Genomic DNA, 25,316 nt, shown 5'->3' on the forward strand with positions numbered 1-25,316 from the left:
GAGACAACAACAACCTTATCAACCGCACTCTCAACAACAACAACAACAACAACAGTTCCAAGGGAACCAAGGGTTCCAACCTAGAAGCAACTATTATCATAACCAAGGTTATGGAGGTGGTTCTTCTAGCCGTCAAAACCCTCCCCAAAATCCGTATCAATCTCAACAACCGCCGGTCGTCAATTCTAAATTGGAAGAGACATTGACGCAATTCATGCAAATGTCAATGGCCAATCAAAAGAGTAATGACGCGGCCATAAAAAATCTCGAGACTCAGGTTGGGCAACTTGCCAAGCAACTCGCTGAACAACAAACCGGTCCTTCTTTTTCGGCTAATACGCAAACAAATCCTAAGGAGCATTGTAAGGCGATTATGACGAGAAGTGGGAGGGAGTTGGGTAGTGAGAATGAAAAAAGAGTTGAGAGTGAACAAAGAGAGAAAGAGAAAGAAATTGAGGAGGAAATAGTGGAGGAAAATGTTGATGGTGAAATAGGAGTGTGGAGTGATGAGGAAGAAGTTGAAAAGAATAGAAATAATGGTGAAGTTGAAAAGAAAAAGGTGTGGAGATTGAGGAAAATAAAAGTGATGAGGTAATAAGGGAGGTAGTGAAAAAGCCTAGATGGAAGAGTGCTAGAATTGCAAAGGGAAAGGAGGTAGTGAGCGCTACTCCTATCCAAAACCTTCCTTATCCTCATGCTCCTTCCAAAAGGGAGAATGAACGGCATTACGCCCGGTTCATGGATATTTTTTAAACAGTTGCAAATCAACATTCCGTTTGCTGAAGCCTTGGAACAAATGCCAAAGTATGCCAAATTCATGAAGGACATACTAACCAAAAAGCGGAGGTATACGGAACCGGAGACCATCGTCCTTGATGCGAGCTGTAGTGCCATTATTCAAAGGACGCTTCCTAAGAAGAGGTTGATCCGGGAAGAGTTACATTGCCGGTTAAAATTGGTGACGTTTATGTCGGGAAGGGACTTATTGACTTGGGGTCGAGCATTAATCTTATACCTTTGTCAATTATCAAGAGGCTTGACAACATCGAGATTAAGTCCATCCGAATGACGTTGCAATTGGCGGATAAGTCGACGACCCATCCTCATGGCGTAGCCCAAGATGTTTTGGTGAAGGTCGACAAATTCTTTTTCCCGGTGGATTTTATTGTAATTGATATGGAGGAAGATGATGATGCTCCGCTCATCTTGGGCCGACCATTCATGAAGACCGCAAGAATGATGATAGATGTTGATGACAGTTTAATGAAGGTGCGAGTTCAAAATGAGGAAGTCACATTTGATCTATTCGAGGCGATGAAGCATTCCAAGGATAGAAATGATAGCTTTCGCATCGATGTGATCGAAGACGCTATTATGGAGGTTTCAAAGCATATTCATGAGATATCTCCTATGGAGTTAGCTCTTGACGACTCATTGGAGGTTTTCACTGTTGAAGAGGAGCTAGCTCTTGAGGAATGCTTAAAGGAACTTGATAGTTTGGAAGACCTACAACCGTGGGAAGTAGAGGAAGAAAACTTGAAGAAGGAGGTCATTGACGAGAAAGCGCCAATTGAATTAAAAGAGTTACCTTCGACTTTGAAATATGTGTTTCTAGATGAGACCGAGGCAAAGCCGGTCATCATAAGCAACCTTTTGACAAAAGAAGAAGAAGCCCGTCTAATCATTGTGCTAAAAACCAATCAAGAAGCTATGGGTTGGACTCTTTCCGATCTAAAAGGAATTAGTCCATCCTATTGTATGCACAAGATTTTGATGGAGGAAGATTTTAAGCCGGTGGCTCAACCACAACGCCGCTTAAATCCTACGATGAAGGAGGTTGTAAGAAAGGAAGTGGTGAAGCTATTGGATGCGGGAATGATTTACCCGATCTCGGATAGTCCGTGGGTTAGTCCCGTGCACGTGGTTCCGAAGAAGGGTGGAATGACCGTAATCCGAAATGACAAAGACGAATTGATCCCGACTAAAGTTGCCACGGGGTGGAGAATGTGTATAGATTATAGACGGTTGAATACCGCGACTCGAAAGGACCATTTTCCACTCCCATTTATGGATCAAATGCTCGAAAGACTATCGGGCCAACAATACTATTGTTTTTTGGACGGCTACTCCGGGTATAACCAAATTGCGGTTGACCCGGTTGATCATGAGAAGACGGCTTTCACGTGTCCGTTTGGAGTGTTCGCATACAGAAAAATGCCCTTTGGGCTGTGCAATGCACCGGCGACCTTCCAACGATGTGTCCAAGCCATTTTTGTCGATCTGATAGAGAAAACAATGGAAGTCTTCATGGATGACTTCTCGGTATTTGGTGGGACGTTTAGTCTATGCTTGGCAAATTTGAAGACGGTGTTGGAAAGGTGTGTGAAGACCAATTTGGTGCTGAATTGGAAAAGTGTCACTTCATGGTGACCGAGGGGATCGTGCTAGGCCACAAAGTCTCTAGAAGGGGGCTTGAAGTGGATAGAGCTAAGGTTGAAGTAATTGAAAAATTACCCCCTCCGGTGAATGTGAAGGGCATCCGTAGCTTTTTGGGGCACGCGGGGTTCTACCGGCGCTTCATCAAGGACTTCTCAAAGGTGGCTAAGCCTTTGAGCAATTTGCTCGCCAAGGACCAGGTATTTCTCTTCACCGAAGATTGTTTGCAAGCTTTTGAGGTTTTAAAAGAAAAATTGGTTACCGCTCCAATAATAGTCGCTCCCGATTGGAATGAAAATTTTGAACTAATGTGTGACGCGAGTGACTATGCTGTTGGAGCGGTACTTGGCCAAAGAAAAGACAAAACTTTTCATGCGATACATTATGCGAGTAAGGTTCTTAACGAGGCTCAAATAAATTATGCCACAACGGAAAAAGAACTACTCGCAATAGTGTATGCGCTAGAAAAGTTTAGGTCTTATCTTATAGGGTCTAAAGTCGTTGTGTATACCGATCACGCGGCGATTAAATATCTGCTAACCAAACCGGATTCGAAGCAAAGGCTCATCCGTTGGATCCTCTTGTTACAAGAATTCGATGTGGAAATCAAAGACAAGAAGGGGTCGGAAAACTTGGTAGCGGATCATTTATCCCGATTAGTGAACGTGGAGGTTACCGCGTCTGAAAAAGAAATCCGGGAAGAATTTCCTGATGAAAAATTGTTTAAGGTTCAAGTTAGGCCGTGGTTTGCAGACTTTGCAAACCACAAGGCTAGTGGTTTTGTGCCTGCCGACCTAACTTCGAACCAAAAGAGGAAGTTCCTTTCGGATGCGAAGTATTATGTTTGGGATGACCCATACTTGTTTAAGTTGGGTAGCGATAACCTGTTAAGGAGATGCGTAACTGGTGATGAAGCCCAAGCATCCTTTGGCATTGTCACAACTCGCCTTATGGCGGACATTATAATGGGGTTAGAACGGCCACTAAAATTCTTCAATCGGGATTTTATTGGCCAACTATTTTCAAAGACGCACATACCCATGCGCAAAGTTGTGACAGTTGCCAAAGAAGCGGTGGGATAGGTAAGAGAGATGAGATGCCTCTCCAAAATATCCAAGAAGTGGAAGTATTTGATTGTTGGGGCATAGATTTCGTAGGACCTTTCCCACCCTCTTATGGGAATGAGTACATGCTTGTCGCTGTCGATTATGTCTCTAAGTGGGTTGAGGCGATTGCCTCACCTCGGGCGGATGCCAAAACGGTGATAAATTTTTTAAAGAAAAACATATTTTCCCGTTTTGGAACCCCCCGAGTGTTGATAAGTGACGGAGGGTCACACTTTTGTAATGCACCTTTGGAAACTATTTTAAAACATTACGGTGTATCGCATAGGGTGACAACTCCGTATCACCCTCAGGCTAACGGGCAAGCTGAGGTCTCTAATCGAGAGATTAAGAGAATCCTCGAAAAAACCGTGTCTAATTCAAAAAAAGAGTGGTCCCAAAAATTGGACGAAGCATTATGGGCCTACCGTACGGCCTTTAAAGCTCCAATTGGCCTAACTCCCTTTCAATTGGTATTTGGTAAAACTTGCCATTTGCCGGTTAAATTGGAGCACAAGGCCTTGTGGGCCCTAAAGTTTTTAAATTTTGAACATGAGTTGGCCGGTAACAAAAGGAAAGTACAACTACTTGAGTTGGAGGAGATGCGCAATGCCGCATACCACTCAAGTTGGTTGTACAAGGAAAAAGCAAAGAAGTATCACGACAAGAAGATCCGTAACAAAGAATTTGTGCCCGGACAATTGGTCATATTGTTCAACTCCCGGTTGAAGTTGTTTCCCGGGAAGTTGAAATCAAAATGGTCCGGGCCATTTCGGGTGAAAGAAGTAAAAGAGTACGGGGCCATTGTCATTGAAGACATGGACAAGAAAGATAGTTGGACCGTGAATGGCCAACGATTGAAAGTGTATCTCGGCGGTCATGTGGATCGCGAGAGTTGTGCTCAGCCGCTCGATGCTCCTCTGTGAGCATCGCACCGTCGAGCTTAGCCGACGTTAAACAAGCGCTAGTTGGGAGGCACCCCAACATTGTAAGTATTTACTGTTTTATGTTTTATGTTGTATTGAGTACACTGTGCTAAACCCATGCTGGATGACTTGCAAGTGCTGCATTTGCCAATGCACTTGCTGTCACGCTCGCTAGCAGCTCGCTAGGCGAAGCAGTAGCGAGCACGCTCGCTAGCTGCTCGCTAGGCGAGGCAGCAGCGAGCGCTGCAGTACTGTTTACTATTTAAATCTCAGCAGGGCCATTTTGCCCCAAACCTTCAAAAAAAATTCTGAACGGCTCTGCTGAGGAATTTGTGCTAGGCTTCTCAAACTCTCTCATTTGCATCTTTATCACCAACACTTGCTCTTTTCGGTCGATTGCAAACTCTTCTCACTTCACATTTCCGAATCCGTGTAACTAAGGTTCGCCCTACTACATTTTCTTTTTGTTTGAACTCTTAATTTCCAAATGCGAATGGAAATAGGATGAGTGTGGTATGGGAACATTGAGGTTGCATGTGGTATTTTGGAGTTTGCAATTTTTGGAGATTTAGGTTTTCAAATTGGGGATTTAGTTTTACTTTAGGTTTTGCATGCAATTAGGCAATCCCCAATAGCATAGAACGATTAATTGCCATGAGAAATCATTAGGTTCTGATGTGGGAACCATTAGAGTATGGGTATTGGGGAAAAATCTTTGAAAATGCAGAAAACCCCAAAACCCGTAAGGTTCGCTAGCACTCGCTAGGCGAACCTGGGGCGAGCGTTCGCTGCCACTTCGCTAGGCGAAGCAGCAGCGAGGCAAGGCAGTCTTTTGAATTATGCTTTGATGGCTAATCTGTTTGTTGGTGTGTGTTGTTTCTTTGTATATTTTGCAGATGGAGTCAAGATCTGGAGCGGGTAAGAAAAGAAAGGGAGCAACTACATCTCGGACAGTTCCTATCCAGTTTGACCAAGACAAGTTTGTCGGCCCGAAGCAGGCCGCCAGATACATCGCTCTGGAGAAGCGGAAGATACTTCCAGAGAAGCGCTTTCTGATCAACCCACAGGGCACTTACAGAAATTTCGCCGGGTTGATAGACGCAAAGAAGTGGGATAGGTTGATTAGTCCCTTAGAGCATTACGACATTGCGACAGTGCGGGAGTTTTATGCTAACGCACTCCCCGACGACGACGAGCCCTTTACTTGGGTTTCTAAAGTGGCCGGGCGTCCAATTCCATTTGACCGGGATGCTATCAACCGAATCCTTGGGGAACCGCTCCAGCTGGGAGCTGACCAGAGAGACCAATACCACACCGACCTAAGGCTTCACCGAGATGTTCCTGCCATTACCGCCGCCCTGCTTTTACCTGGGAAATCTATTGAGCCGAACCCATCTGGGGTTCCAGTGAGGTATCACCGGGAGGACATGACTCCCATGGCTCAGCTGATACTGCTCTTGGTTTTGACCAACATACAGCCATAATCCCACACCTCTACTGTGCCGATCCCAGTGGCACATTTGGTCCATTCTATCCTCACCAATGTCGAGATAGATGTGGCGAGGATAATCGCAAATGAGCTGAAGTCCGTGGTCGAGAGCGGACTTAAGTCGGGGGCTCGTGTTAATTGTCCCCTGGCTTTCCCGTGTTTGATCATGAGCTTATGCGTTCAGGCAAGGGTGAGACTTCCGTCTCGTGGGCAGGTAAGGATCCCGTCACCTATCGATGATCGGTATGTGGCTAAATATTGTAGAGCAAAGACTACCGGTGGCAGTGCAGCCTCAGGAAGTACTCGGGCTTCTGATGGTCCTAGTGCTTCTACTCCCGGACTTGATCCCTACCTCCGAGCGGTGTGTGACTACAGTTTTGAATGGATGGCGGCATCCCAGAGAGCTATGATTGATATGCACAACAGTATGCAGAGGTTGGAACTGCAAGGTAATGACCCCTCCGGTGCTCGAGCAGTGTTGGCGCGTGAGCAGTTTATGCTTAACGCTAACTGGCATGTGGACAGGCCTGTCTATGGTGAGGGGGTGGGCGCTGATGCTGATGATGTTGATGATGATGATGTTGATGATGAGGCTACCGGTTCTGAGGCCGGTAGCGAGGAGGAGTCCTGAGCCCTTAGTGGGTTAAGTTTTTGTGTGTTTTCAGTTTTTATGTTATTTCTATTTGTATTTTCGGATTTTGTATCTTGATTTTGGTGTTGTACTATTGGGGTGTTTTGTCCCCCATGAACAAATTTATATTTTCAGTTAATGTTATTTAATTATGTTTTTAATTTTGTGTGTTTAATAAATTTTTGGTTGATTGAGTGGTAAACCCTTCTAGATTGGTTGCTCCTCAAGAAGTACCCAATGAAGGTGCATCCGAGCTTGGATGGCAATGATAAGAATAAACAAGTGAATAAGGCTAAGGTACATGGTTACCGTCGGCTAGAATTTTAGAATGCATTAGGAACTTTACTCTTTTTGGTAAATTGAATATTGTCTTTTTGCAACATAATTGAATGAATGCTTCATCTAGAACTTAAAACCACAAATTGTGAGGAAACCTCCATTGTTCACTTAAATGCTAGATTCTAATAAGTTTTGTTGATTCATGTGATTCATTCTTTGTCTTTTATTATTGTGAAATTGTGGAAGCAATTAGAAATGATCAAGGCACTTGTTTTCTTTCGAGCACAACTACATCCAAAAACAACTTACCTGTGAGCAGAGAGAGTATTTGTTAACCCCTTTGAGCCTAAACAGTTGAATCTCGGCTTGAAATAAAGCGAGATCTCAAAAATCTTTTTTTTACAACCCGGAAAATCTTGATTATTGTTCTTTTGCCGTAAAAAGTTAAGAGCATTCACTTAGGGTGTGGAAGAAATAAGTTGGGGAGAACGAAAAAGAATTGGTAAGTACCACAACTCTTGAAAAAGAAAAGAAAAACCGAGCAAGCATAGAAAAATATATGTATAGAAAATATAGAAAAGAAACATCTGTTTTGTATATTTGATGTGAAAGAAAAGAACAAAAATAGAAAAAATGAAAATGAATGCTTGCTTGGAAGAAAAATAGTGAAAAATAAAAATTGAGTTGTGGAATATGTGTTGTGAAGGTTTCAAATAAGAAACAAATGCAACAAAGTCGAGTAGTGTGAATAATACTGTGAATGTCTCTTTTGCATCGGCACTTTCGTTTCAATGGCCTTAGAAATGACCCTTGTTTGTTAACCTAACCAAGCTTCAACCGAAAAGCCCTTAGTGATCTTTATGCTTCCACAGTACCATTTTTAATTGTTAGACATTGTATGAATCTATTTGATTTCTTCATTATTTGTTAGAGAGTGAGATTAGTCCCGCGGTTGCAAACGCGCAAAATCTTCATTCCTTATTCGAAGAGGAGAGATAGGATGATTCATTCAGAATAGTATTGTTGTAGATAGATAAATATTTTGCATTGCTATTTAAGTTTTAGTTCTTATGTATTATTTTATTCGAACCGTTGGGAACTTGTATTTGCTGATTTCGCTTGTGTTTGAGCCGTTTATCCAACTTCGGAGAAACCAGTTTCTTAAAGCAAATCCTCTTGTCCTTCAAGAGGCATACTTTGCTTGAGGACAAGCAAGAATCTAGTTGGGGAGAGTTGTTAGATGCCCAAAAGTGCTTATTTGAGCTATCATATGTGGGCATCTTTCACTCTTTTTCCTTGCTAAAATTGTCAAAACCACATTTGTTTTACATGGAATGCATTACATTGATAAACAAGCTTGGTGCCTTTGATTTGTGTGTTATTGTGCAGGAAAGACATGAACTAATTGAAAATGAAGACACAAGAAAATTGGCAAAGGAACCAAAGAATACAAGCATTTCATCAGCCTGCTCGCTAGGCGAGGCTGTGGCGAAGCATTGGTTCGCTAGGCGAGTTCCTGGCGAAAAGCTCCAGTAAATTGTCAAATTAATTCGCCAGGCAAGCTGAAGGCGAAGGTGGTAGCGAGTTCGTTCTGTTTTGGTGAAAAACGCAGCCAGCACTCACTCGCTAGGCGAAGCTCTAGCGAGTCCCCAGCGAGCATTCCAGTAGCAAAACCTCTCAACCTCGCTGGGGCGAAGGTTGAAGCGTGTCCTTCGCTAGGCGAAGGTATGTTCGCTAGGCGAACATGACAGTTCAGCAGGCCCTGTTTTCTCTGGGCGCAGGGGCCTTATGTGCCCATTTTAGACCCTCGCTAGGCGAGCCATTCTGCTCGCCTAGCGAACATGACAGCCCAGCAGTGGTCTATAAGTAGCAGGTGCCACTTTTGAGCACCATACCTTAGTTTTACCTCATTTTTCTACTTTTGTACTTTCTTCTAGATATTTTTGCAGCATTGTTCTTGGGAGCTTTTATGCCCTAATTTTCATTTCTCTTCATCTTAGAACCATCTTCTACAAAAAGAAGGTGGATTCCCATCCAACTTCGATTATCCGACTTGGATGTTGATCAACCTTCTTTCCTTACTTGCCGACCAAGCTACCATGAAAATAAGTAGCTAAGTCATCCATTTGTCAAGGTTAGATGTAGGTGATTACTAGCTTTGTGTGTAAATGTAAGGATCCTCATATGTAAACTCTTTAATGGTAAATATATGATGAAAACTTTGTTTCTATTTAAAACTCTTTGTGTTGGTTTATGATCGAGAGATGTTTACCGACTCTTGACCTAGGTTTTCATCCAAACTTGTTTGTTAGCTAGAGATAGTAATGAATGATTTTGTTCACCATAAGGTTGAACCAAAAAGTTGTCATTTTGATAGATTGTGTTCGAGAGAAACAATGGATCAAAATGGCAAAACTCACAATGTGTGTTCGAGAGAAACATATTGAGAGGACTTTGTGAAATTATTTATCATCTAAAGGAGTTTATAAGATTGTTGACCGAGCAAATACATGCAAAGTGATCATTGAAACCTAACTTTGACAATATTTCTCATTTAATCAAACCATAACTTTTACCGCAATTTATTACTTTTTATGCAAGATAACTTGATTAAAACCAAAACCCTATTGTTACATTGAGCTAAGATTAATACAACCATCGAACGGCGGTGATATCTTACAATCCCTGTGGATACGATAACAAAAACCCGACACGAAATATACTTTTCAACAGAGATGCATCTCCGACACTATTCCATTGATGCATTTGACATAAAAGTTTCAAAAATAATAGGAAAGTGGTATGACCTTAACTTAGATAAAGTAGAAATTATGCAGGAAACACAAACAATCAACCTATCTAGAGTACATAAGACTCTGTCTAATCTTCTTTCAATAAATCTAAAACATTGTCTACCATTTGACCAAGTATAAAAAGAACCTCTGGTTAGCAGGTCAATTAGATTATTAGTATCTGACCAAAAACTCAACTCATTAATATGACTTCTATTTAGATTGAGGGAACCTCTATTCTCATGAGCCCAATAATGTTGTTTAAATCTCCAATAAAACTCCAAGGGAGGATATGATCCTTAGTCATCTTAGAAATGTCAGACCAAAGAGTTCTCATGTCAATATAAGATATAAAAGCATAAATAGAATTTATTCCAAACTTATTATTATCCTTCTCCATAATGCATCACACATATTGATTTGAATTGCTAACCATAACAGAATCAATGTATTTTGTGAGAATACACCAAATATTAGGTAATAGATGTTACCTAGTGTCGAAAGCAAAAAACTTCAAGTGCAAGGAACTAAGAAATCAAAGAGGAAAATACAAGTGATTCATCCAAGGTTCTGAAAGGAAACAAAAATCAGGTTTATGCAACTTTAGAGTGTTTTTAAGACCCAATCTAGTGGGGTCATTGGCAAGACTTTTAGTAAGATGCTATCATACACCTAAAAGCAAGACGCTACCATACAAAACATCTCACCTCAAATGAGAAGGTCCTCTAAAACCTATGTAACCTCACCACATAGGGTTTATCGCTGTCGCGGATAAGTCATACCACCATAAAATTGTTATCAACCTATTAAGGCTTTGAGTATCCCTACCCTTGTAAGGGTAACACGCACACCTATAATTTTTTACTAGTACAGTGCCACCTGTCGTGGGTCCCAAGTAATACTAACTTGGCCACACCTTTTTCATCACAATCACCATACTCATTGTTACCCCTACTCCTATACCTAGCCCTTTTCCACCATGGTTAACAGGAGAGCTCCATCCTCTAAGCCGGAGGATACCAGTGGTAGCGGTGATGGCAACATCCTGGAGGAGATGTGTGCTGCCATACGAGCTACATCGTCAAAATCAAACACTAGAGGAAAACATACACAATATCATACACCACCAACAAGAGTCCAATCCCTCATAGGAGATGGAAGTGCTAGATCCCCAACCACTCTCAGAAGAGAATTGGAAGCTCCTGCCCCTGAAAAATTAAAACCTCCCTCGTTGGCTAACTTTGATAGGTGTAATGATAGCTACAAACATGTCGCCTCCATCAACATACAAATGATCATTATTGGAACACCTAACTTCCTGAAATGTAAACTATTGTCTGGAACCTTTAGGAGCTACTAAGGAAACTTGTGCATTAATCGCCAATTTCATGAGCTAGTAAGGAAACTTATGCATCAATTCATAGCCATCCATCACAAGAAGATGTCAACCACTAGCCTATTCAATATACAACATGATCCATCAGATTTACTAATGGACTATCTTGTCTGGTTCAATGAAGCCACCATCTGTGTCGTTCCCCCAAACTAGTAAATGTTTGTGGGGGAATTCCAAACTAAGATATATGTTGTGTGCCAATGAGATATCTCATAATTCATTTTACCGTAGTGACTTTCGGGGATGCTTGAAAGCATTCACCCATACATACAATAAACATAATATCAGGATGAGATAAAGGAGAGAACCAATCATAACTCAATACCCACTTTATTCAACTCGTTTTCCTTCTTATTCGTTGTTTAAATTGCATGATGTAGCCATTGGAGTATCAATTGCTTTTTAATTATCCATATAACCTATTTAGAAGTTCCTTGTAGTACTTGGCTTGATTTATAAATGTTCATTCTTTTGATTAATGGATTTGCAATCCTAGGAAGCAATAAAGCTCCCCTATCATGGACATATCAAACTTGTTCTACATCATATCAAATAAATCCTTGCACAAGTACTTGTTGGTAGCACCGAATATAATATCGTCTAAATAAATTTGAACAAGTAAGATGGATCACACTTTTTGACAAAAAAGGTTTTATAAAATTGCATATTTGAAACTAGTTCTCAAGAAAAAAAATCTTAAACGATTGTACCATACTCTCTGTGTTTGTTTTAGACCGTATAAATCCCCTTTAAGCTTGAATACATGATCCAAAAAGGTTAGGTTGATGAAACATAAAGGTTGATTAAAAAACACTTCTTCCTTGATGTAACCATTCAAGATGGCACTCTTTACATCCATTTGGAAGAGTTTAAAATTTATGATGCAGAAATAAGGTAGAAGTATTCTTATGACCTCTAATCGAGCTACAAGAGCATATGTTATATCAAAATCTATATCCTCAAGTTGATTGTATACTTTAATAACAAGTCTTGCTTTGTTTCTTAAAACTTTTCCATTTTCATCAAGCCTATTGTGAAAGACCCAGCGGGTCTTATTGATTAGATGAAGCTTTAGAAACATATTCCTAAATGTTGTTTCTTTAAAAATTATTTATCTCTTCTTTTTTAAATTTCCTTTGGCTCAATTTGGGAAATAAAGGTCATATGGTTATATACCTTGTTAAGGGAGTGTCAAGTTGTAACTCCATTAGAAATATCTCCAATAACATTCTGAATGGAATGATCCTTAATGGCCCTTCATTCTTTAGGTAGACTTTGATTTTCTAAGTTGACTATTTCATCTTGAATCTCTCTATTTAAACTTTAATCTTCCTCTTGATCTTAATCTTTATCTTTATCTTAATCATTATCTTTTAGAGATGATTTCTCAAGGATACATGCACCCTCAACAAAATTTATCACTATTGGGGTTATACTTATCAAATGTAGTATGAATTGATTATTCTATCATTAGGGTTCTTTTGTTAAAAACTATAAAAGCGTTGCTTAAAGTGAAATATCCTAGGATTATGCCTTCATCAAATTTAACATCAAACTTTCCAATATTATCCTTCTCATTGTCAAGGAAGAAACATTTGCATCAAAAGACATGTAAATGAGAGATATTTGGTTTCCTTCTTTTAAATAACTCATAGGGAATCTACTTTAGAATTGGTCTTATCAAGACATGATTCATTACGTAGCAAGCAATTCTTACTGCAACGACCCAAAAGTATTTATGAAGGTTGATCTCATTGAATATTGTCCTTGATAGCCCTTCTAGAGATCTGTTTGTCCTTCCCACTACCCCATTTTGTTGGGGGAGTTTGTGGAGTTGAGAAAGTATGTTGAATACCATACTTTTTACAATATCTTTTGAATTCCTTATTATGGAACTCTCCACGATAATCACTATGGATCAATGCAATGTTTAATCCTTTCTCGTTTTGGATAACATTAGCAAGTTTCCGAAAGGCAGTAAACACGTCTCTTTTATGAGATAGAAATAATGGCCATGTGTAGCAAAAGTAGTCGTCCATAAATACAAGGGCATAAAGATTTCTGCCAAAAATTTTGGTTATGGATGGGCCAAAGATATCCATGTGCAAAAGTCGTAAGGGCCGGTTTGTAAAAATACCATCTTTAGATTTAAAAGAGGCCCTTAGTTTTTTTTTTCATGCATCACATGACATGATTTTCTCAAAACGCATAATTGGCAGGCCAAACACTAAATCCTTATGAACTTACATATTTAAGTGGTCCATGTGAATATGGGTTATTCTCCCATGCCATATCCAAAATTCGTCCTCGCTACTGAGAAGACAAAGACAATTTGAAGGGATCTTTTTTAGATTCGTTGTGTAGGTATTTCCACTTCCAGAGCTGATGATTTTTTTTATATAATTTGGATTTGATAACCCCGTGTCCACAAGAATCAAAAGTTACATTATTACCTTTATTTCATAATTGACTAGTACTTAGTAACTTATGCTTTAATCCATAATGTCGTACCCTAAATTTTGACCGTCCTTCATATATTTTCTAGTGCAATTTTTTTTCGAATAAATGAAATGGCGTATTGGATACGAGAGAATGTGTAAGGAACACGATCATACGGTCTCGGGTTTGAGTCTTGGCTTTCGTTTTTAACATATTTCCATTTTTCACCTTTTTACAAAAAAATAATAATAAATAAATGGCATTTTTTATTAAAATTTTTTTTTTTTTAAATTTTCTTATTTATATTAACTTTTTAGTTAAATACTATTTTTTATGCATCTATAAAGAGTAAAAAAAATGTGTTATTAATATTATTTGTAAAAAGGATCAAAAAATAATTAAAATCAAGCTCATTAAACTATTAGCCTTTTGGTTCTATCTTATTTCAAATAAACATAATTACCTCCCATCAAATAACCATTTACTTCGACCAAGAAAACTTGCTACAAAGGAATCCTTCCATTACCCACCACGAGGGCACATGGAGACATTCAAGTCATTGCATAAATCGTCCTCGTGCATTAATCTTGTCGCTTTGCTCTCGCGTCATGCCATGCATATCATCTCATTCATCTAGCATATTCCCATAGCATGAAGACTTAAAAATCAAACACCTCTCAAAGTCCGCCCTTGCTCGGCAAAACCAAAGTCTAATCATTCATTTGCAATCCTACATGCATTAGCCACTGCACTTCATGCATCTTTTCGTGCGTAGTATATTCACATGAGGATATTCCTCAGTGAATCTTTTCCATCGACCTTACAATGATGATATTCCCAAGCATGTTTGCGATTTTACTCCCCAAGCAAAGGTTACCCCAAAATGTCTCATTCATAACTTTTCCTTTGTAGAGCTCTCCCCAATAAATCTCTACCGAAGAAGTACTTTGTTGGATGTTTTCACAACCGACTATCAATGCCTTTCGACCTCTCGAGTTGACATATCTCGACCCTCGAGTCAGTGTTGTCTTTAAATATCTTCCAACCCCGAGTTGATGTCGTTTTATCTTGATGTTTCCTCAACCCCCGAGTTGACTTATGTCTTTATTTGTTCTCGACCCCCGAGTCGATATTTTATTTATTTTCTCAACCCCCGAGTTGATATGTTGTAACCCCAGAGGAGTTGACTATCAACCTAGAGCAACTTGAATATGCAATTATTCCCCCGAGAGTCTAGTACGTTTCCCCAATAGATTTGCTTTTAACCAAAACGAAGTGTATGTAATGTTTTTAGCCAAGAGCATATTGATACAAGGCTTTCAACCAAGAGTAGTCAGATGCAATAGTTTCAGCCAAGAGTTGTTGAATATGATATTTTTAACCAAGATTGGTTGGATACATTGTTTGCATATATTTGTTTTCAGTCAAGAGCAGCTGGATACTATATTTGCACAAATTTGCTTCTAGCTAAGAGCAACTAGATGTTATAGCTCCAACCAAGAGTAGTTGGATGCAATCAGTTTTAGCCAAGAGTAGCTGGATATGATATATTTAGCTAAGAGAAACTGAATATGATCATTTCTTCTCCAGGAGAGTCTACCTTCAAAAGAGAACGTCTGAAGAACCGTCGAACACGGTACTCTATAACAAATTCATCCACAATAAAGTTACATAATATATGATGATTAATAAATAAAAAGTATTTCTTAATCTCATTGCACATCATTCATAACCATAAGCATATCATGCCATTACATAAAATGACAAAATTTGAGTTTGTTTGGTATTTAAACTATCTTTCACCATGATGATTTGAAGACAAAAGTTCTTCACATCCTTCGGTTAAAGATGCTTAAATAAGGGGAACTGTCATACCCCAAGTTTGACCCTCGATGAATAAATCGATACATTCATAATACATCTATATCATCTACTCATCATAGCATGAATTTCGTTCCGCATAATGCTTAAAATATCAACCAGATTAAATTTGCAGATATATAGACAGTCCGGTTGAGTCAATTTTCAAATGTACGGAGAATTATCGGGAGACAAATTTAAAGATCGAGCTTTCAAACGTCAGTTTTATTAATCTACGGTTCGTGTAGTTTAACTTGGCGCGCTCGTTTCATTTTTCCGACTCTCCTTTTTTGTCGCATTTTGAGCAGCCTGAGCTGAGTGTGTTTAACCAGTCATTTTTATATCAAAATTTGACCAAAACTTGTCTGTTTTTTAGATTTTTATTTCGCACTGGTCATTTCAGTGCATTCATTTTTTATTTTTCAAACATTTTTGCGCATAATTTTTATTCATTTTAGTCCGTTTTATTTTTGTTAAAATTTCCCTAAAAAATAATTAGAATTTATTAGTTTGTTAGCTTAACTTTATTTTATTTTATTAAAATGATTAGGATTCAATTTCATTAATTTCTTAAAAAACTCATGATAATCATAAAAGGGTATTTTTGGTTTTGCCAAAAAAAAACTAATGATACACTATATGTACATTATTGTTTGGCTGATGAATGGGATGGGCGGACCACACCAAGAACTCCACGTGACGCTTCAGTTGTGGGGAAGAGTTTCATTTTAAAAAAATCCAAAAGAATGAAAATTTATAAACTCTCTCTTCGTTTCAGTAAAGAAAAAAAAACTTTCTGAACTTAAAATAACAAACATAAATCGCCCTCTTCATCTCTCCATATCACACTCTTCATTAACTTTCTAAAACCACCCTCTTTTCATTACTCTTTGTTCATAAATCAACATCAACACAACCAACCAACAACATCAACACAAGCAACCATTAGCACAAACAACCAACTTCATAAACACAACACAACAACAATAACACTTCCATTTTTTTGTCAAACAAACAAACTCAACATCATCATCATCTTCTTAAAAACAACACAACAACAACTTCAACACCCTCATACACCACCATATCTTCATCACTTTAAAATATATACTCCATATCATACAAAACTCACTACCATCCCTTATCTTCCATATCATCTCTCTAACTCACCAAACGTAAACCCCTGCTCATGCCGGTGAAAAGACTTTCGGCAGACCACCTTTAGAGTATGGCCGTCAACCAACTCCCTCCGTTCAGAACCATAAACCGCCAGCCTTCGCCCCCTTACACTCTAAGAACCACCGCCCAACTCCTTCCTCTTGTTTGTTCTTCAAAAAAACTGACCCTCCGCCTCAACATCTTCGATCTGTTCCGACGCCACCACCCTTAACCATCACATCCGTCGTCGCCGGTAGTTTGTCGAATTGCTTTGTTTTTTTTTGTCTTCAATATGTTGTTTGTTGTGTGGAGTGTTGTTGGGTGAAGTAAATGATAAAAGTAGAAGAAGGAGGAATAAGAAAGAAAATACGAAGGAGTTGAAGTTTTTGTTTGGGTTTAAATTTGTTTCTTTACTGTTACGGAGGGAGTATTCGCGTGAAAAAAGAATAGAAGTTATTGTTGATTATTATTATTATTATTATTATTATTATTATTATTATCATTAATATTTATTAATTAATTATTATGATTATTGTCATTATTATTACTATTATTATTTATTTTTGTTGATTATTATTGTTAAATATGATTATTGAGTATTATTACTATTATTATCATTTATTATTTATTAATTAAATTGATTATTTTAAAATTGTTAAATAGAAAATTCAATTTATTGTCCCATCGGTTTTCTGATGCAATGTAATTTCGAAGTTAAAAGTTCAATTTAACTTCAAAAACGGATTCAACACATATAGTTTATTGGCCGACCTCAGATAGAGTGTTTTCTACATGAATTATTTTACGATTACTTAACATAGCGCTAAATTCATTAATTGTTTGTCATTTTATTTTACCTTAAAAGATATCGTTTAAATTGTCGAGGTGTTGGATTTTAAGATGCGTTGCAATTTCGGAGTTAAAAATTCAATTTAACTTCAGAAACTCCTTAAACGCATAAAGTTTATTAACCGGTCTCAGGTAGAGTGATTCCTACACGAATTATTTTACAAATGCTTAACATAGCGCTAAATTCAGTAGTTTAAAACTCCGATTTATTTCTAGTATCTTGGCTTTCTCTTGGGTCTCCTTACAATGGGATCATTGTTTATTTACAGTTGTTTATTGAGCTTGTATTGTTAATTGTTATACTGTATTCTCATTCGAAAAAGTTGTACCCCCATTCCTGTAATGTCTAATAAGTTTACCGCTTTCCTTTATTGCTATTGTGTTAGTTTATAGTTAACTCAAGATTAAAACCAACCACTTTCAAAAAAGAACAAAAGCAAACACTCGATCCAACGTCGAACAATTTTCCCAAATCAAAATCATTTCCACTTCTCAATAATTTTTAAACCCTTAAATCATTTCATCCCATTCCATTTCAACACAAGTAAAAACATCAATCAACATCAAGCGCCTTTTATCTAATTCAAACCCAAATACCTAAAATACTTAAATACCGTTTCAAAAGGGTGAAAAGAAATATGGTCTAGAGCCTTCAATTTCTATTTTTGATAATTTGGATACGAGTTCCCTTACTCGACCATTTGAATAATCGCCATCCATTAAAAACTTCTAATCTGATTCACCTCAAACCGCTTTCATTTTCAAAACTTAAGTCAAACTCTTTTTCATAATAGCTTGGACAAAAAAGAAGGTAGTCTAGAGCCTTCTATTCCCTTCCCCGAATATTTGGATACGAGTTCCCTTACTCGACCATTCAAGTATTTGTCTCCCATCCAAAATACATTAACCTTATGTTAATCCTTTTATAATTAAGGATGAAAAGGAAGATGGTATAAAGCCTTTTATTCCTCTTCTCAATTGTTTGAATACGAGTTGTCTTACCCGATCATTCAAGTAATTTTCATCCAACAAAACACTCAACAAATCAAACTTGTTTTCCGTCCTTGCGCGACTTTGAAAATATTTTCATAAACGAGTATGATTTGTCCATATCGACGTGAAACAAACAAAAACTTCCACCTCCAAGAACGAGCAACAAGTAAAGGTTCAGTCACTCGATATGTCTAAAGGATCACTCCTCAAAATAATCAAACCCAATAGTTCTTTGTAAGCATAACTATGTAGCCTTGAGTTCTCCATAGCACCTGGAGATACGTATGAGCAGGATTTCGAAATCTTGTCTGACACATCTTTAATAAAAAATATTTGTCCTTTCTTTCTTTTTCTCGCTCAGTAAGTAGAAGATTACAATTAACATCACGCTAACATTCAATCTCAAATCTAACTAAAAGGTTCTCGTTGAGTACAATGGACGCGGGGGGTGCTAATACATTTCCCTTACGTAATCGACTCCCAAAATCGAATTTGGTTGCGAAGACCATTTTTATTTTTATTTTAAGGATTTTATCGATATTTTCTCTTCCCTTCATTAGAACAAATAAAGTTCGATGGCGACTCTGTTCGAACAATTTTTTTTTGCGAGCGTGCGAAGGATCGTGTTTTTTGAGATGCGACACACTGATCCACTATCTTGAAGATATAATTATTCAAACACGTATTTGTTTGGAGTCATGTGTCAAGTACAACCTGAATTTATAATCCACTCCTTGCTAGAGTCGCTGCTTGAAACCACTGACACATCAGATGATTCATAATCATCTTGTTCTATAGTTGCATTACCATTATCCTTTCCATTATGATTATTCAGTCGATCACGACACACCTTTCTTGTATAACCCTCCTTCTTACGATGATAACACCTAACTATAGGTGCATTACCACCATAAGAATTATGTAGAACTTTATCCTTCTTCCTCTCATACTTGCCATCTTTCTTTGAGAACTTTCCTTTAACAAACAAACCTTCTCCAATATATGATGACTTTTTCTCTTTTCTTTCGTTCAAGTCCTTCGAGTACAAGGTTGATTGAACTTCTTCAAAGGTCAAAGACTATCTTTCATACAAGAGGATTTCTTTGAAGTGGATATGAGGTCTTGATAAAACACATAATAGAAGCAATGCTTGATCTTTATCATCAATCTTAACCTCAATAGTTTCAAGATCAAGAATCAACTTGTTGAACATATCCAACTGCTCAGCCAAGGCTTTGTCTTCACTCATCTTGAATGAAAACAAAGCTTGCTTCTGGTAGAGATGATCGACCAAGGATTTTGTCATATACAGTCCCTCGAGTTTGCTCCATACACCTACTGGTGTCTTATCCTTAGAGACCTTCCGGAGAAACTTATCACCAAGGCTCAATATGATGACACTGTGTGCTTTCTCGATCATGATCGTCTTCTCCTTCTCTGTTAGGGGATAATCCATCTTCTCTGATCCTTTCAACGCTTCTAAAAAATCCTGATGAACTAGTAGGACTTGCATCTTCAAGTGCCACAAACCGAAATTATTCACACCGGTGAATTTCTCAATCTCATAATTTGTTGACGACATCTTCTCCTCCATGTTCACCCTGTCAATTGGTTGTGAAAGCAATTTCCAAAAAATAAAGTATGATTGATTTCTTGATTAACAAGAAAATCACAAAGTAAAGAAAAAAAGAGAAAGACACTTTAAAGTGGTTTAAAACTAGATTCTTGATTCAATTATACATTAGAGAACATTGTTTACAATTGAATCTCAACCTCACAACTCTCTCCTTCTAATAAGGATTATCAAAGATTTATGGAGAAATGATGATTAATATGTTATTTATAAGAAAACTAAACCCTAACTTTTAACTAACATACTAAACAATTGATACAATAGACTGACCTAATTCAACATGATAACTTAAATAATAAGCTAACATATTTCGATAACTACACTAGCTATTCGACTTCGATAGAGTCAACTACACAAGCTATTCGACTTCGATAGAATTTACTACAATATTAACTTATAACCCATAAACTACACTATCACTGATAGACTTTCTTTATTCTTCGGTTGCATCGAGAACTGTGAAAATATTCCATTCACGATTATGCTCCAATATTATCTAGAACAAAGTAAATTTTTCCACTATAACTTCTCAATGATTATAGAAACTGTTGAACTTTGGAATTGAAAGTTACATGTAGTTTCTTAATTTTGCCATGCATGAATCTTTGAAAAGTTACACAAGAAATCTTTAAAGAAATTGATGAATAATAATTGTAAAGTTTTTTACCAAATAATTGCAACTTCTGTATACTAGAAACTAGAATATGACGAAAATTAAATGAAATAAATAGACAATATAGAAAATGGAAACACTGTTAACTTAAATGTGAATGAATGGGAGCTCCCAAATACAATAATACATCACAATTGCCCATGCAAACACCATAACATTATTATAAAGCACAAATGAACATCTTATTAGAAACACAAACACAGAAACTTTCAAATCAAATAGAAATACTGTTGGGAATTCCTCTAAAGGCTAACCCATCTTCACCAGAAGGTTGAAGAATAGTGTATGGCAATTGCACCGGCCCGTATCGATTTTTCAAACTAGAATCATTGTTCCTCTCTTTGATTGTTCCTTCAATTTTCGCCAACTTATTTCCAAACTTCTTAAAAGCTTGCAATGCCCTTGAATCAGATGTCCAAAATTTAGAATCCCTTTCTCCAAGATAGATCTCATCAGAAGCATGCCTTGACAATATCTCAATCACAGAAAGATCAATAAGTGTTTGAAATTTTGGTGTAATAGTTCTCAAATATGCCTTTTGAGGATTTTTCACCATCTCATCATAATGCGGAGTTCCTTTCTCCGGGATCAATCTTCTACTAAGTGTTGGACGGTTTAAAATGTAGCCTCCGTAAGGATATTGTCCAAAATTAACAGCTGCATGGAGAGCGGAAGCCGTCCATATGATAATGGAACATGATTGAATTAAATCTTGAAGACTTTGCATCTTAGGCCACCATGGCTTGTCTCGCAAGTCACCGTGGCCCTTTTCTATAATTTCCTTCCACCATGTTTGTAGCTCGGTATCTTTCTGCACTACTTCATCAGTTGGATAATACAAAGAGACATAGTCTTGGACCCATATTTTAATAGCATCCCATATCTCTAGTCCGTCAACAGCATAAGGATAATCCTCTATCACGAGACGAAGGCCGTGTGGAGAAGATGAATCCTCAACCGCCAATCCTCTATATCAAATAAATATTTTTGTTATCAATTTTTACATTCAAACTAGATGAAATTAGTTATTGTTCATGGTGAAAAACTACCTCTTGATAAGGTCAGCTGGTAATGCTTGATCAGTGAAAACCCAATTCTTGTATGCCGCTGAAGACATCTCAACGGAACTTGGTCCAGGTAAAAAAGTTTGTTCGATGATTCCATCAGCGTTAATCAGCGCGGCTCGTGCAAGTGAGTTGATATTTATTGTGTCGCGAAAATGAGGATCTAAAAGCCTATTTATCGGGTGAAGCACACTAAGATGCCTATTTGTTGCTATGATGAATGGCTCAACCACCGCATGAGTATTCAACCTTGAAACCAATGAAATACAAAATTATTACGCAATTTTGACAATTATTATGAGACGGAGAAATAGTTCATACCAGTGGCTCATGAGTTGATGGTAGCATGAGTCATTTACAATTACATGAGCCTTGGACAATAGCCAAATTGTGCTATCAACACCTTGGTCTGAAGGCAAGATGACTTTGCTTTCAGCACCATATTGAAGTCCACTTGGATGTGGTAAACTCAATTCTATGGCTAATGGCTTCAAAGTTCCATCATCTTTTAAGAAAAGGATTGTCCTTGTGGCATAAGCTTTTGCATTTTTGTTTATCTTGTTCAAATATGGGATGAATGCATCATGATAATCTAAGATGAATAATCTTTGATCATTAACTGCCTGTTTCATAAGTATAATTTCAATCACTTAGTTTTCATAAATTTAAATAATTGATAAGTTTACTAATTAGTTTACATAAATTACCTTTTCAACTGTGAGTCCTCCTAGATTAATCTCCAAGTGTTCTTTTTTAATTGTACTAGTTTGATCACCATAAAGTGTAGTATCTAATGTGCTTTTTGGTGGAAACTCCTGTAGAACAAGGATATATAGAAACATTTTTATTGCACTTTAAAACAAATAATACTACTAAAAAAAACTTAATAACATGCTATTTTTATTTATTTTAGAGGATCATCAATAAATAATATATTTGAAACTTACTTTCAGAAGACGAATCACACAAGGGTTTACACCAGCAATCATTTCCCTTCCAAATTCTTCATCGGTCATCCATGCAGATTTACTGACTATAAAAAGTAAAATAAATATGTAAGTGATAATAATTTGTATATAGATACATGGTTCTATAAGGATGAACAAACTACCTTTGATAACATGGGGTGGTGGAAACTTCAGGACTTGTTCACCATCGGTGCGAAAGATTTCCTTGAGGACGGGTAAAGGGCTAATTTTGCTCAATACATTTGTAGGAAGTTCAATTCCACCTTCAAAGAGATCGCGTACTTCGTCGAAGCTATCAAACTCATTAGGAGTGAAATTCAAATCAAAGATTACAGATTTGAACAAAGGTATGACATCTTGAGACAATGATTTTATTCCATATGTAAGGAAGTCAGATGACTTTAAATGCCCAAAATTTTCATCTCTTGGAACATACAGGGCTCCCGGTTTCTCGCTTTTAGGATCTGTTAAAGAATTTTTTTTATTTGAGTAAATATAAAAATTTAGGAATTAGGATGTCAAAATGAATATAACAGAAAAACTAACCTTTTGCGGTTGGTTTTCTACCACTTCTAACCCTACGAGGGTAAGGATGAGTGCTCGATCCTCCTAGAACTGGACGAGCAAGATTAACATTTTCATCTGGATTTCCCAAATCATTATAAACATCATAATCATATATTCTTTCCCAATCTTTTCGTTGTCCCGTTCCATCTCCTCTCAGATTTTGCAACTCTTCTTGTCTATAGTAAACTAATGGAGCCGGTGTTTGACTTGGAAGATATATCTATAATTCAACATTTCGAGTTAAACATTATTTTTATTGTGTAAACCATCATAAACCTAGGAATATTAACTTTTTGTTAAAGATTTATAAGAGCTTACATCATTAGAAAAGAAGATACGATCCTTTTTGTAACTTTTGAAGTTGTAAACCCAAGAGTTGCAAACAAATTGAACAGATTCATGATTAGGAATGTCATCAAAAGTGACACTAACAAGGAAGAACTCATGAGCTTGCATGTAGTTTCTTATGTAAAATGCTCCTGGGATTCCAAAATCAGCATCCCAATCAAAATATATACTAAATGCATCTTGTCTTGCTCCTAAGGTTGGTAGAGTTGGGATATGTTTCTCCAAAAACACTTCTTTTCCAACTAGCCCATGTCCATTTCCTACAAAAGTCACACATTTCAATTAATTAATTAATTAATTAATTAATTTAAAAGTCACATATTGTATAAATAATGATTAAAAAGGTTCACTTGTATGAATAATCATAAAACAAATTCAAATATGTGTTAAGTAATGGCCACTAGTTTCTATCAAATTATTACATTCAACATCCAACATAGGACTCCTATTTAATTATTATTATCTTTGCCCATCATCACTTTGTTTTTCAAAAAAATATTAAACAATTTTTTGTCCTTTAACTACATATTTGATTCTCAAAGAAAGGACATTCTAATAACTTAAAACTCATCAATAAATAAGTAAAATATGACTAATAATATAAATTTAGATTTTTCTAAATAATTCAACCTTAATTCTCTATTTGAAGCTCCTAAAAAATTATCATAAGTACCATCATAACATCTTGTATTATTATTTTATTTTAATTCTAGTAAAACTTGATTTTTAATATGAAGATTCCTAAATAATTGTGTGAGAAATCTTAAAGCATAAAAACTAAATAACTATGTTGAAAATTTAAGAACAAACCATCCTTCTTGGTAGCACTGATCAACCTAATCGAAACGTTCCGTCCCAAGAAGGCGGTAGCACCGTCAACTATTCCACCCAAGAGGCTTCCGGCCGCCTCGATAACGTCCCCGGCAACATCAAGAACACCTTTCTTTTTAACAGATGAGACGGAGTTGAAGTCCAAAACATTTTTGGGCATCAACACCAAAGTGCCCTTGATCTTTTGGCTTGTGTCCCTATCAAATATGCCAAACATTTTTGCTGACTCTTTCTAACTCAATAGAATTTGATGTAATATGAGAAAATAAGATTAAAGATTGTTGTGTTAGACTCTTCAGAAGACAAGGTATTTATAGAGGGTAAGGTAATGATCAGCACTCATGCTTGTGAATGTATGTTCAAGTGGGAATTACTTTTAGGTTTTTTTATTATAGTCACATGCCAAACGTGAATTCTATTGAAACATGCATCATAATGATGAAATAGTTTTTTTAATATAAAAATGAAGGTTATCTATGGATAAAGAATCCACTAATATTCAACAATGATGTAAATCATTATTATTTTATTTTAAATAGTTTAATAATTAAAAACTTTATCGATTAAATATATTATGTTTGATGTCTTTGCATAATTATCAACGGAACTAATTTAACACAGAGACGTAAATATAATAATTCTTTTGATATAGAAATATAGTAAATATTATTAAATCTTGGTTATTAGAGTCCAACTTGTTTAAATTTTTATTTATCTTTAGTAAAAAGACTATGTGATTAATCGTTGTCATCGACCCACTACTGTATATTAAATTGCAAATTGTAGTAGTATTGTTAGTTTATACTTGGAAATATTTTGACATGCATTATAAATGTTTATTTCTTATGATTCGGTTTTGGATTTTCCTATGTATAATTTTA

At 36.9% G+C, this 25,316-nt stretch overlaps 1 protein-coding gene across 1 annotated transcript; it reads right to left on the minus strand.

The window, feature by feature from the left end:
• Window positions 1-20,721: 20,721 nt before the first annotated feature.
• On the minus strand, window positions 20,722-24,827 carry LOC127120011 (seed linoleate 9S-lipoxygenase). Its single transcript, XM_051050397.1, has 9 exons — window positions 24,415-24,827; window positions 23,575-23,864; window positions 23,236-23,476; window positions 22,833-23,153; window positions 22,669-22,754; window positions 22,429-22,536; window positions 22,043-22,344; window positions 21,707-21,970; window positions 20,722-21,625 (listed from the first exon to the last, which is right to left on the minus strand). Exons 1-9 carry the CDS (start codon window positions 24,650-24,652, stop codon window positions 20,872-20,874), a joined length of 2,604 nt encoding a protein of 867 aa, XP_050906354.1. The 5' UTR covers window positions 24,653-24,827; the 3' UTR covers window positions 20,722-20,871.
• Between the last annotated feature and the right edge of the window lie 489 nt (window positions 24,828-25,316).

Source organism: Lathyrus oleraceus, chromosome 2, assembly GCF_024323335.1.
Source record: "Lathyrus oleraceus cultivar Zhongwan6 chromosome 2, CAAS_Psat_ZW6_1.0, whole genome shotgun sequence".
NCBI lineage: Eukaryota > Viridiplantae > Streptophyta > Magnoliopsida > Fabales > Fabaceae > Lathyrus > Lathyrus oleraceus.